At 41.0% G+C, this 14,945-nt stretch overlaps 1 protein-coding gene across 3 annotated transcripts in view; it reads left to right on the top strand.

Annotated features, from left to right (window-relative positions):
- adam12b (ADAM metallopeptidase domain 12b) overlaps positions 1–14,945 on the top strand; it is a 98,337-nt gene that overhangs the window by 66,493 nt on the left and 16,899 nt on the right. For all 3 annotated transcript variants that reach the window (XM_042433791.1, XM_042433790.1, XM_042433792.1), the window contains 5 exons: positions 7,439–7,616; positions 10,141–10,230; positions 11,716–11,911; positions 12,022–12,130; positions 12,640–12,838. In XM_042433791.1, coding sequence (XP_042289725.1) covers positions 7,439–7,616; positions 10,141–10,230; positions 11,716–11,911; positions 12,022–12,130; positions 12,640–12,838 — 772 coding nt within the window. The remainder of the gene's footprint in view (positions 1–7,438; positions 7,617–10,140; positions 10,231–11,715; positions 11,912–12,021; positions 12,131–12,639; positions 12,839–14,945) is intronic.

Genomic DNA, 14,945 nt, shown 5'->3' with positions numbered 1-14,945 from the left:
AAAGTCTTATTGTTGTGAGCAGTTCCTCCACCTCTAATACTGAACTGAATTAGCAGAGGAATTTCAGACTTATTTTGTTAAAAAGGTGCAGAATATTAGGACTCAAATCATTTCAGACATGCGTGTCCTATCTGTCCTCCTCTCAAACTGTGCATTGCTGACTCAATTTCAGCCAATTTCCCTCTCAGTCCTAGAAACCACTGTCTCTCATATTTAATCCTCTTCCCAGCTTGATATTATTCCCTCTAAACTTTTAAAAGACTTATTGCCCGCTGTCAGCCCCTGCATCTTATCAATTATAAATTGCTCTTTGGCCACTGGTATTTTTCCTTCTTGTTTTAAACATGCAATTGTGCAGCCCATGTTAACCTATTTATGTATGTGACCTATTTCATAAGTATCTTTCTTATCTAAGGTGTTGGAGAAATAAAGATTGCCTCTCAATTGATTGCTTAAATGAGTGTTTCTCAATAACTATCAATCTGGTTTTAGAGGTCTACACAGTACTGAGACGGCCTTAGTTATGGTGACAAATGACTTATTCCTTGCTGCAGATAAAGGCGAAAGCTCCATTCTGGTCCTGTTAGACCTGAATGTGGCATTTGATACAGTAGACCACTCTATCCTTCTGCAGTGTCTTGAAACTTTGGTTGGTCTAAAAGGGGTCAGCTCTCATCTATTACGCTCCTATATGTCCAATAGAACGTTTTCTGTTGTTGTTGGAAATGTCCCATCTTTTGTTTCCTAGTTCACTCATGGTGTTCCTCAAGGGTCAATCTTGGGGCCATTGCTGTTCTCCATTTATATTCTGCCCTTGGGTCAGGTCATTAATAAGAATAATGTACAGAACCATTGTTATGCTGACAACACCCAGTTATACGTCCTGTTACAATCCACAAATCATAGCAGCCTAACCCAACTTAACGCCTACCTTTCTGTTATCAGTTGCTGCACTTCTCAAAATTTCCTCAAACTTAACAACGACATAATGGAAATGATCTTGTTTGCCACACTCATTTCTTTCAATCAGGTAGCCTGCAATCTTGGAGCCCTGTCACATAACATTAAGCCAACTGCATGAAATTTGGGTGTTTTGTTTGATTCTGGCCTTTGTTTTGATGACCAAGTAAAGAAGGTTGTTCAGTCATGTTTCTTTCAATTTACGTTAATTTCAAAGATTAAATCCTTCTTATCCTTTGAGGATTTACACAGGGTGGTCCATACCTTTATTTTTTCTCGTCTAGATTTCTGTGATGCCCTCTACACAGGTATTAGTCAAGCTTCCCTCTATCGTCTTCAGTTGGTTCAAAATGCTGCTGCTAGGATTATCTCTAGTTCAAGAAAACAAGATCATATAACTCCAATTATGGCCTCCCTGCATTGGCTTCCCGTTCATTTTCGCATCAAAGATCTACTATCCCCTTATGTGCCTGGGCGCCCTCTTAGATCGGCTGATAGTGGCTTTCTGGTTGTTCTCAGAGCCCAACCGGTGACTAACAGCTATCAGGATTTTTCAGTCCAGGCCCCTAAACTCTGGAACGACTTACCTGCTGAGATTAGGTTTGCTAAATCTATCACTGCTTTTAAATATCTTCTTAAAACATTCATTGTATTTTATCTTCATGTGAAGCACTTTGTAACATTGTTAAGAAAAGTGCTATATAAATAAAGCTTATTATTATTATTTGAGCTTTGCAATAAGAATACCGTGGTCAATGACATCAAAAGCTACAGTAAAATCCAAGAGGACACATGGATGATTTTGAAAGGCGTATGAGGCATAAAGTCTTGCCATGAGAGATTTGTGTCACAACAAGTGGAAGATGAGGGACAGATGAGAGAAACAGACTTTACATGGACCCCCCCCCCCCCTCCTCCTCACAACTTCTAAAAGACTTCTGGGGAAAGTCTTTTAGAAGTTGAGCTAAGTATTGCATCATATGAACGTGTGGAGGAAGCTCAAAAGTACTTTCCTTTGTCTGTACCTGTAACTGGGCAGAAAGGAGAAACACAGCAAGGAGCTATGCCTGGACTTTAAGGCCAAGAGGTGAAGTCTTTGTCAAAACAATATGAGGGAGCTCGTGATTTGTGTTATTTTCTTGTCAGAATGACAGAGTGCAAGTGAGTTGAGAAGGTAAAAAAAAGGTCATTATATGAAGATATTCTGGTGTGTAGAGATGGGAAAAATCTAGTGTGAGTAAATGTTTGCAGTAAATTTAGCTTGTGTTTTGCCTTTTTCCCTGATATTTAATCACCACAGGCCCCTGCCAGTGTTGCAGCCTAACATTTGCTGAAAGGTCAGACATGTCTCTCCTGCTTAACTCGGACTAAATGCCTGTCAGTCTGTGGTGCAGCTGAGAGTGCAATAGAGGCAGCTTGATGTCAGTCAGAGAGCCTACAAATAGAATAGCCCTCATGTGACCAATGCCTCTACTGTCTACGGACCAATTTCACTCTCCATCCAGACTGACGTTTCCTCCTCCTCTGAACCCACCGGCTTCGCCTCATGTGTTGAGTTAATCAAACTGACAGGAATCATCTGTAGTGCACATACAGTATGATTGTATATTCAGGAAAAGCTGCTTGGTGAACTACAGCCTGTATCCACATCGCAGTAAGGGCTTATCTGAATGCTACAAGATCATTTTGAATCATTATGAAAAGGTTGCTTCCTTTCTATTTCACTTGACCCTATCACATCACCCCACATCACCACCTTTTTCTGTTCTTAAAACATTTATTTCAGTCATGTGTTTCAGTTGTATTTGTAGTTTTGTTTGTGTTCTGTTAAAATGGGTCACTCCTACTGTGGAGATATATCTTGTTTTCTTTGTTATTGCTGTTCTGTTTTTGATGTCGGTGTGGATCATCTGCACAATTGACCTTTGTCACAGCAGACATTTTGATAGATAGTAGGAAAAGCACAGGCTTTACTTATAATGTTTCTTAATGTTCAGCTGTCCCTTGACATTGTGACAGTGAGCAAACATGCACAATAACGAAACTGAAGCAGCTAATTCAGCCATTATTGATTTGTTAATTGCACTTATGCTTTTCCTACTGTGACATGTCCCAATGTATTCAGAGAAGGCCTTTCAGTGATAGTGAAAACAGGTGTGCATCATTAGGTCCTCTAAAAAGTCCTCTGAGCACAGTCAATTGGAGGAAGGAAGGATAAAACTCATCTGCAGTAGATGTTGATGCACTTGTATGTGCACAAATGTGGCCTGTAGATAAATTGTTACTGTCAGCAGTTACTGAAGTTCATTGCTATGCTTGATACTGTGTATTCTTTGAAAGCTTTGCATTGGTCTAGCTCACCCTGTGCTTACCTTAGCAGATGGTATGTTCTGACAGAGAAGGTAAAAGGCCAGTCTCTGTTCTACAGTAGTGTAGTGGGAGTGTTGGTGGCAGCTTGCTGTGAGGCTGTGTATTTTATGTGTTGATTTTTTTTCCGTCTTCAATTTTACATTATTTCTTGAATTTCCCAGGGTTTGTTTTTGTGTCTTTTTTAATCAACTGCTGCCCACATTTCTGGCATCTTTGACATTCCCTTTAAAGTTTTCCAGTGCCAAATTATATCTCCTGTTCTTTATGAGATGCTGGCATTACGGTCATCTTGAATGCACAGGCAGCATAGATGAGAGATGGTTAAACCTAGCGAAGCGTGTATTGGTGGAAATTTGGTGGAAACAAATCCGTCCTCTCTGAAAATCAACAGAATCAAATCAAGATCACATCACTTGACAAAATAGGAGGGGGTAAATACCTGTTTTTGTTGCCACTTTAAACATTACTGAATGAATCAAATAAAAGAGCAGAGTAGAAAACATTAATATTTTCGTAGTTCTCTGTGATTATGGCTTTTACAGGAACTGAGTCTACTATTAGTGAGTTAGCGCCACATATTTTCAGTATCTCTGTATGAGACTGTCTGAAATTAATGAGATTATAATCTTTAACAGTGTGTTATTCTCAACGTGAATGACATATTTGTCTTTCAAATATTACCAACAGCCAGAAAAGCGGCTGGCTAATTAGATTTTCTGTAACTGTTGTGTGCAGCCAAATTTGTTCCGCCCCAGCAAACTACACCTGGAGAGGGTGCAGGGCTTTAAGCTAATAATATCCAGGGAAACCTACACTTTCTGCACGGCTAATTTCCTGGACAGCAGAGCAGCAGTGTGGTCTCAGCTGTGATAATAAGCACCTTCGACGTGGGTCTATTCCAAATTGAAATCTGTACATTTGAGCTGCTCGTACATTATTAATGCTTATTTAGGGTGTGTCTTTCTATGGGTTTATTGAAAACATTGACCTCTTTACCTCATGGTGTCAGCTTTTTTGTTTCCTCAGAGGTATTGCCTTTAAATACTGCATTTCTTTAAATCTAGCCATGGTTAGAATAGTACACAAAGCATTACATTTGATTTACAGTATGACAATGTATACAGTGTTTCAGTCTTTCTGCAGACCTCTACAGTCAACGTCTGCATCACGTACAAAGTGAATAGTAATTCAGTGTTTTTCCTGTTCATATAGATTAATTTTCTTCCTCCCACTAACAGTCACAGACATTCAGCTAATGGCACAACAACTCTTGGAAAGAACCTCCTCAGATTTTGTCCCTGATATAGTGTTTGTGCTAATTTGTGTCTGGACAGTACACTCTTTCCTGTATCTGCTTGCTGTCATTAAAAGCTGCACCAGGCAGTGGGTGACAGAGAAATAAGATATTCTTGCTGCATCCTTGGGCACCCCATCAAGTTGACACCACATCTGTTACCAGCATGGAAGAGGGCACCTGTTACTTGGAGGGATGTCAGCTCAATTATCAAAGCCGTGTTCATATGCAATCATTGGCCACATTGAACATCAGTTAAATGTACATCGTTTGACATGGTTTCTTGGCTCCCACCATTCCTACTCAGTGTGCACTCATCTTTAAATAGTCAAGCATAAATGACAGATCACATCTTAATTTCTCACTTGAAGAGAGTTGTGTTTAATTGGCTTCTAAATGTCATTTCAGTGATTCAAAGTCCAATCAGTAGTTTCTGATTTTGAGAGTCAACTTTGGCTGACATTTTTAGTGTATATCTTTCTTACTTAAAATCAAACTAGTGAGAGAGCTGTACAACATACTGGTGGTGATAGTGGACATGTGTTTGGTCAGCATAATCTTAACTTTGTAAACTGGCCAGAGACGATGAAGTGTGTTTTTGGTTCATGCTCAAAGACTGAAGATAGAAGATAAATCAGTCAATAGTCTGCAAAAGGGAGTAACCCCTCAAGATATACACTCTCTTCTGCCTTTGCCTCAAACAAAGCACGGCTGTACACATAATGATGGTGCTCAGACCTGAATTCATGTTGTTTTTAACAAACATGTATCCATTGGATCTTGCTAATACTTTCCATGTGGGTCTAATTTGGTCCAAAGAAACCTGATTTTCCTCAGTGAAAAAATCTGCAACTGACAACCATCCCAACTTTCACCATTAATGCTAGTTTATTAAAAACAGACTGTGTTTAGCCCCCTTTACCCCTCATGCACATTCCAAACCCCCTCATACAGATCCTGGAACATGTCTGTCTATGCTTGATTTGGTGCATGGGTCCCCTTGCTCAGGAAGCCAGGCTCTTTTTCTGACTGTGTGTGCGTGGTAAAAAGATTCTAACAAGAGGGATTGTGGGAGCAGATAGAGCAAACGGAGACAGGTGGATTGTCTTTTGGTCAGTGAGAGATGAAAGCGGCCAACACTCAAAGGTGGACAGTCTGAGTTATGTGGACGCAGCGATTGCACCCGAGGGTGGCTTTTAGAAGAGGATGTTTGTCTGTGTTCTATGTTCTCGGTAAATCAAGAAAAAACAGATTTATTTCCCATTGAATGCTTCCACTGTTATCTCCGCTCCCCTCAGGAGGAGCTTCACTATAGTCAGCTAACAGCAGTGAAATATCCATGTAGTAGTAGCCAAATCCCCCTCAGGCAGAGGCAAAGCATCACACACCCCCACCCCTTCCACCCTACCACATCTGTCCAACGCCAGCCTCCACAAACATATTATGTGTAATGTTGAATTTTCACAAATCTGTCCTGTCAAGCCGCAAGCTTTGCAGACAGTCTCCACGCCCTGTTGCTTTTGAAGACCCCAGTCAGTCTATCGCTGCATAAGTGCGTGTATGACATGTTTCTATCTGAAGTCAGGCTTTTCAAGTATCTACTGCCAGCAGTGTCATGTCTGCCAATCCCCTCTGCTATCCGTCGCTCACTGCCACCTCACATCGTCCACGTCCTCTTTTCGATTCTCTGCTGTGACTGTGTGAGCTCTGAGATGCTTATTTGATACACCAAAGCCTGCTTTTCTGTGTCAGTCCTTTTGTGATGCTGCTCTTGTTTGCTTGCTGGCACACATCGTGAGACCCAGGCTTGGTCATACACAGTGTTGTAACACTGTATGTCCTGTGGCACAGTCGGACACAAGCCTGAGAGGTTAAGCGGCAAGATTTCTGCCATTTTTCTGTCTGTTCCAGCATTTCATCTCCTTCCTTAGAAGATTTTCCAACTCTTCTTCCAAGCCTTACTTTTGAGCCATTTGTGACCCCATCAGAATAACAGCGCTGTATTCTCCCCCCTGCTTGTTCACATATTATTTTAGTTTTCCACGATTCGTCTCTCTCTTTTCCTATTTATTTCTGGTCTTGGTTTGTCGACTCACAAAAGCTCACTCTAGCAGGAGGACCATTCCCCCGGGCTTCACAGCTGTTATTGGCATATCACACAGTTTCATCTTTAAAGTCATAACATTTTCTCATTTTCAATACGAAATCCAATTTCTTTCCTTACTAAATTAGACATTAGTCAGCACTTCAGGTAAGCAATACCAGGGAGTGAAATTAATGCGGTTGAAATTATGTGGTTTCGGGCTTGCTATTTTATCTAATTTCACATACACACACATGCTCACACTCATAGACACATCGTTCACATCCAACATACCCGTCCTCACACTCCTACGTTCAGTCAGTTACTTCAATTGGCCCACACTTGCCAGGATATGCCCCATGAAAATGTAGCTGCCCGAGAAAATGGTTCTCTGGACATGTGATGGCCCGCTTATATATTGAGTTGGATTGAAAATCTTCAGTATTGAATTGGAGCTCATACAATATCAGTAGACCATTAAATTTGTGTGAAAAGGCCTCTTGAATGAGCAGATTTAACAAAGGCAGCCAGTCAGAGCTCTGTCTGTGTCCTGACTCAGAGCTTAGGCAGCTCGGCAGAATGATTCCACTTGAAATCATTTTGGTTTCTGAACAGTAAAAGTATACATGAAGCAGGATTTTTTTTTTTTCTGCCTTGTGCAAATTTGTGGAACTTTTTAATATCAAGTCTCTTCATTCCTTCCTAACAGGCAACTTTCATTCTTCTTGTAGGTATCCATTCCCAACAGTGTTCAGTACATGCAGTAAGAAGGACCTTGCCGCCAGTCTGGAGAAAGGCGTGGGCATGTGTCTCTACAACATGCCGGAGGTCAAGGTGCTCTACGGTGGACAGAAGTGTGGCAATGGCTACGTGGAGGAAGGAGAAGAGTGTGACTGCGGGGAGCCAGAGGTAAGGCCAAGAGAAAGGTGCTTCCATGTGGAACCATGTGGATGTGAAACAATGAGGAAAAAAAAGATGTTGGATGCTGGATAAACAAACGTTAAAACACAAAAGCTGTTCAGGAAATTAATTTGGAACTCGTAGTTAATGTGATTCACACAAACTCCATGGGTGGTCCTTTCTCCTAAGTTCAACAAGTTTATCTAATTTTCACTGACAGTAAACTGCCTCCCTTCTTTCAATATGTTAAATTCCCACAGATACGGACTGGGCTAAGCTACATGACTGGAACATGAATCATGAAAAAAAGGCCAAACAGCCAAAATATTTTTTGTGTATCATGCACTTTTGTAACTTGATATTCCCCTCACAAAGCCCATTGCCCAAAGAAAACAATGGTAACTGTCCTGTAAGCAATCATCCAGAACCACTGAGAGACTCAACAGCTCGCTCAGACTCCCCTAACAAACCACAACAAACTTCAAGTTAAACTTTCTCTTGACATTGACGTTGTTATTGTAGCTTAAAAGCACTGAAATCCGCTGTGAAAAAAGAGCCTAAAAGCGCAGCAAACCACCCGAGGCCTCTGATATAAGTGTTTTATTTACATCACACCTTCCCTCAGTCTCCTGCATGTGCTAAACAGTGCTCTGACAGGCTGCCACAGTGATGTCATTTCCTTGTTGAAGGCCCATTAATCGAACCACTGTCCAATGATGTGACAAAGGAAACAAACAAAAGTATGACCGAGCCGAGGTAAAAACATGCTTTCTTAGGCTGTGCCACCCAAACGACCGGGCACGCTCTGATGCATGTGTCCACCCACAAACTGTACACTTTGGTCCTCGCTTCACACACACTGCAGGGCACCTTGGGAAGTGAAGTGAGAATCACATGTGAAGTGAGAATCACTCAGTGTCAGCCAAGGCAGCTGTGTGTCTCACAGAGTGTAAAACCAAATGATGATGAAATATATCACTTAAAGGTCGATGGGTTTCCTGGAGAACAAACTCAAATGATGTCATTGAGTTTTTATTTTCTTCATGTTTAATCTTAGCTGATTAATCTATCATTGTTTTTGTTGGGTTTTTTTCAATGAATCGTTACATGTATAGAGTGTCAGAAAATAGTGAAAAATGCCTTTCATAGTTTCCCCATGGTGATCAAGGTCCTCAAAATGAATTATTTTATCCAACCAACAAGATTAAAAAAATGTCTGAAATAACATTGAGGTCCCTTTAGTAGTTGTTCTGGAGTTTTTGATCATGGTCGTCATCAGCAGATGTAGTTTAGCCAGTTGTCATGCCATTGGAAATGTTCAAATTTCCATTTTTCCGCTTATTTTCCACTGATTGTTTCAGCTCTTCATTTGACACATAACTCATCTTTCCTCATTTCTTTATCTGAATTTAGATGCCTTGAGGACATTTCTGTGGATTATCCATTGAAACAGGATTGGGTGCACTAACTGTTTAAACCCGACTGACTCACTAATGTGTTTGATTATTTCATGAAGTGGTGTTATAACTATGTAGTCAATCATTTAGAGGCAACTGTAGATAGTATTTTTGTGGAGCCATTGTGTATGACCACCAACGAACCGTCTGCATAGTTTACATTTGCCAACTCCATCTCTGCCAGCTTGCCCTTCCATAACCTCCATGATGTCACCACAGAGTGCCTGTTCGTTTGATCTGCCAGCCCACTTAGACAGAGAGATGAAAGCAACCTTTTCTTTCCCCTCTAAACAATAGGCTTATGTCAGGGCCAAGAGGTAAACAGCCAGACTCATAAAACCACACATCAACTGAAAATTAGACGTCCAACAATCCGGCTGCCTTCAGTTCTCAGCCTTCAACACGTCTTGTCATTACCTTACAGCCCCACCAGCGAAACGCCCACGAAGAGAGAAAGAAAAATGATATAGGCAGTTGTTTTCCGCGCAATAGTGCAATGCGTGACACTACATGGAAAACAAAGCTGATGTGTTTTGGCATCCAATAAAAGATCAACATCACAACACCTCCCTGAAGACTTTTAGCATTAACTTCCCTTCCAACTTCTCCTCAGCTGCCAGCAGCCAGCTGATCGTGTCATTGTGGTGAAGTGCTGCGATCTTTGCCTCTTAAGGGCTTTCAAGTCCCACTCCTGCTCCTGCCCACAACACCCCAACAGCTCAGCCACATCTTTCTACTGTCTACATCTAATCAGAGTTGAAGATCTGAACGCACACCCTCCCAACCGCTGCGCCCGATTCATATCTTTTGCTCTTCTGCCTCACTTTGTTGACCTCCATGTTAAACACACTGCTCTGTACACAAGAATTCCCCAAATCCAGAACATATGAGCCTCTGTTAATGCAGCTCCAAGGGTCTTTAGGTCAGATTGAGTAGGGCGGGAATCCCCGGACAGGAAGTGTGCTCTCCTGACCTGGAGGTCTTGATCTGACAGGGACAGCTTGAGAAAGGGTCTCAAGAGCGGAGATCAGGTCCACATGTTGTTAACTATCTTGTTTTCCTTTCACTTCTCCTAGGAATGTATGAACCCATGCTGCAACGCCACCACGTGCACGCTCAAGGGAGATGCTGTGTGCGCCCACGGACAGTGCTGTGAAGACTGCAGGGTAAGACTTTAAGATGTAGACCTAAGTCTGACTTTTCTCTTCACACACTCTTGGCCATCATTCCCCAATTTAAAAGCCCTTCTTCTATTCTCATAGCTGAAAAAGTTTGGAAATTGTATTTTTCTCTGCTACTTGGATGAACATTACAAAGCTTTACTCTGAAGAGATGGAAGCTTTTTATTTCCAAACTCGAAGTGCAAAGCCCAAAACTTTTTGACACCCTGTTAATTCTATGTGGAAGGTTATTAAGAGGCTCACAATAGTGTGTCCTCATATATCATTTAATATCTCAGGTCAGTACAGTCAGACTTTGTATATTTCAATAATAGGCAGGCAGGTTTCAATTGAGGGAAAGTTCTTAGATAAGTTGGATTGTATAAAGTTCGCTTCCACTGAGTTATTAGTGGTTTTTGCTTTGACAAGTAAATGTTTTTCCTATCTCAGATGTGTGTCCCTTTCTTTGAAAAGGAACGATTGTTGAAGATGATTAAAAGCTCTGAGTCTGCTCATTGTGTCCTTAAACATGTATCTGCACAGAACTCCAATTTAAGTCAAATGAGTCCTTTCCTTTGCTTTACACAAAGCATGGCATGACACATCAGTATTCTACAATATTTCACTACCTTTACATGTGTTGTATAGCCTCTTTTACTTTTAAGTCTCACCTTATAGTGTTGCACTTCTAACACAGCTCACATCTAAAATGATTGGTTTCACATTAATGTAAAGGCCACAGCAGCACGAGGTTAAATATTCAAGAAATACTGTATTAAATGTGCATCATCTTCTTAAGAGACCTGTGATCACTTTGTCATTTAATTTGAATTTTATGCATAGAGAGAAGAAAATAGCCACAAAATGGTATGAAAGAGGCAATTTTAAGTTGTCAAAGAGATTCTTCTCACGTCACATCAGTCTATAAAGATGTGTTCTCACATATTTTTCTTCTTGTTTTACCATCACAGTGCAGGGCAAAAAAAGTAAAATAAAACTATCAGAAAACCACAATAATCATCACAATAATTAAAATTTTCAACTTTCATCCATGCCCAGTGCCCCCAATATGACTGTTCAGCAAAACCCTTCTTTACACACATCATGAGCAAATAGAAATTATATTAGAATGAACCTAAAAACTTCTCTGAAGTCTCCAAAATCTATTTTAACTACCTGGGTGCAGCAGAATGATGAAAAAAATTATTACAGGACCCATTAGTGGGAAGCGGGGGTCATTAATTGAGCCTTCACCTGAAAAATCAATTTTAAAATCCATTACTGATGTAGCCCATAGCCTGTTTCTCTAACACTGGCCTTCATTGCCTCTTTCACACCAGGTGGCAAACATCATGCAAGCTTTGCAGCTCTGTTTGTAACAGTCCTATCATGTTTGAATAGAGTTATAACGGAGCATTAACAAAGCCCAAAGCCATTAAAAAATGTTGAAGATTCCATGTTTAAAAAAGTCTCACATGTTTTCTTTTACAGCTCAAACCAGCTGGCACCCTGTGTCGAGAGTCCAGTAACTCCTGCGACCTGCCGGAGTTCTGTACTGGTGCCAACCCTCACTGCCCGGCCAACGTCTATCTGCATGATGGACATGCCTGCCACAACGTGGAGGGCTACTGCTACAACGGCATCTGTCAGAATCATGAGCAGCAATGCATCACCCTGTGGGGACCAGGTAATTTCAGTGGCTGCTAGTAAATTGGACTGTGAACCAGGAAGGGAATCACGCTCTTCATTTCAATAATGTTTGAATTTTGTATTTTCCTTGTTTGTCTTTGTGCGTAGGAGCCAAGCCTGCCCCTGGTATCTGCTTTCAGCGAGTCAACTCTGCAGGGGATCCGTACGGGAATTGTGGGAAGGATTCCAAAGGCTCCTTTGCCAAATGTGATTCGAGGTAAGACTCTGCAGCTGCACTGGTACGGTAGAGGTTCGGAGAAATTACTGTGCAAAACAGAACTGATTAGCTTAAGTGGTGTCATTAGCAATCATCATTACGTCATGACAATCAGACATGTGATCCTCAAACAAAAGTTTACATGGGTGAAGAATGTAATTTGAGAAAGATAGCAGCTAATTATGGTCTACGAAAGTATTCATGGATCATTTCATGCTATTCTTGTCGGCTAATTGTTCTAAAGATCTTCTCCCTTTGGGTGAATTCGGTAATCAAGCTCTTTGTTAATTGATGTAATTGCTTTAATGACCGGAGGACTGAAGCACTGCAGCTTTCTCTCGGCAGTCTTTCATCTGTCTTTACGGTTACTTATCTTTTTCAGTCTTGCCTGTGATTGACAGGCCTTTATGTTTAAGACTTTGTTAATTAAATGTTTTACTGTATGTTTTCATATTTGTGTGCATGCATTTCTATATCTTTGTTTCCTTACGTGTGTATGTTGTGTGCAGGGATGCAAAGTGTGGTAAAATTCAGTGCCAGGGAGGAGCCAACCGGCCAGTGATCGGAACAAACGCGGTCTCCATTGAGACCAACATCCCGCTTCAAGAAGGAGGGCGTATTCTGTGTCGGGGAACACATGTTTACCTGGGTGATGACATGCCTGACCCTGGACTGGTTCTGGCTGGTACAAAGTGTGGAGACGGCATGGTGAGTCAATCATTTAATTGTAAAAACACAGAATGCAAGGTTTTATTTAGTTCCTCCTAAAACCTAATCTTATGATTCAACAGTAGGCCTGCTGTTTATAAACCAACAATCACATGTGACAAAAATTATGTACAGTATATCAGAAATGTACAAGCCTACGGCAGCATATTGCTGCCACCACGACGAAAACACATTTGTTCAGTTTCTTGTTATAATGAGAAACTTTTCTTGTTTTAAGATGATCCTTTTCATGTTGTAATAAGATGGTTTCATGTTTTAATGCCATACTTTTCTCTTTATTACTAGATATTTAATTATTTTTTGATTTTGCTTGTAATAACAACCTACCACTTTATTTTGTTATATCGCAAAACTTTTTCGTTATTTCACAAAATGTTGTTAAAACAGGAAAAAGATCCAGTCATTGCCTAAAGAGATGATATTGTAGCCTACATCAAGTAGGAAAATTACTGGTTTATGTGGTTTGATTAACTGTCATTTCATGCTTATTTCACGCTGTAGCCTAGAGCAGTGATTCTCAGACTTTTTCACATCAAGGTCCCCTAAACTGACACAAATTAGACCACAGACCCCCATCTGATAAGATTTTTGCTTTTAGATTTTTTGTTACAGAAAGTGTTTGAAACCCATGACCAAAATAGTCATACAATATTTCATTGTGTTACTTATGGATAGAATTATAGTGAAAATAAATTATTCCCCTTTTTGCTGAGGACCCCCTGGAACCCTTTCAAGGATCCCTGGGGGTCCCCGGCCCCCACTTTGAGAACCACTGGCCTAGAACATGACTGATCTATGTGGCAGGATGTTTAAACGTAGCCGCTTTCCTATTCTTCCATGCACCTATGTGTAATTATGAGTGGATTTGGTGTCTTGGGCTCAGTACCAGTTTGTGCAGTGTTCTCTACCAGACGAATGAAAAAAGTTTTTAATTATAACAAAAAGATGAACAAATATTTTTTTGGCATGGTGGCAGCAATACGCCGCCCTACAAGCCTGGGGTCAATATTCATGAATATTTTCTTTCTGTACCTTTTTTGAAGTAGCTGTTGGCTGGTTGTTTATAGCCATTTATCCACAGGATGCAGCCTTGGACCCCAAAAGGCTGACAAGAGTGACAGTATGTTGTTCTGGCACTGTAATAGTAGAGCTGGTGGGCCTTGAGCAGATACTGTAGTTCAATATGAAGTATTCATAGCTGAGGCAGAGACTGAGGTTATCCTTCCTAAAGAAAAGGTTAAATCTTGAGTGCCGTAGTTGACATTGTTGCTTCTGTGTTTTGTCAGATTTCAGATTTGATCTTTAGCCTGTAGGAGAAAATCTTAACAGCACTGGCTGACACTGGCTTGCTCAGTGTGGATAAGGATACTCTAACCAATGAGAGCAGCTAGTCTGTGAGTAAAGCTCAGAAGGAGAGGCAGCAATGGTTGCCTCCCGTTCCCACTTCTTGGACCAACTCCCATAGCATTATGCATGGTTCAAGGGTTAGCTCCGAGGCCGATCCAGTGATCCATATACGCACATCTGCTTAGTGTCCCTGTGGCAACCAGTAATTTTATTACGTGTGCGTCTCAACTTTTCTACCACTTTGTACCGCCTTCAAAACTTCAACCACACCAGTGACATCTGGGCCTTTTTCCTGCCAAGCAAGACACCACTTGCTACAGTACAGGCTGGAGCACGTGTCTCCTTACAAGTCTCTTCAGATGAAATTTCAAAGTCTGTTCACAGCCTACATTAATGGAAACCTGGTTGCAAGGGAATATGATATGGATCTCATATGGGAAGTGTCACCAACTTCCTCTGCTACTTCATATCAATAAGTAAACAGATAAACATTATTTTTTAAAGCAGCTCTGTTGCACCAGTACAAACCTTGGGTGTCAACTTCGATGCAAAGAGTCTTGGTAATGCAAACTGTCAAGCGTTGCTTTTATTTGCTGTGCCCTTGGGCCTCTCTAGTCTTTTTATGCCACCAAGCAAGATGTTTTTCACACACTACCTCTTGTTGGAGAAAAAGAAAAAATACACTTGAGCAGGACACACCAGACAATCCATGGTCAACCTGCCTCATCTATGCTTTCCT

This window comes from Thunnus maccoyii, chromosome 14 (genome assembly GCF_910596095.1).
Source record: "Thunnus maccoyii chromosome 14, fThuMac1.1, whole genome shotgun sequence".
NCBI classification, from domain to species: Eukaryota; Metazoa; Chordata; class Actinopteri; order Scombriformes; family Scombridae; genus Thunnus; species Thunnus maccoyii.
Note: the sequence above shows the minus strand (reverse complement) of the source record. Positions and strands in the feature narration are given on the sequence as shown.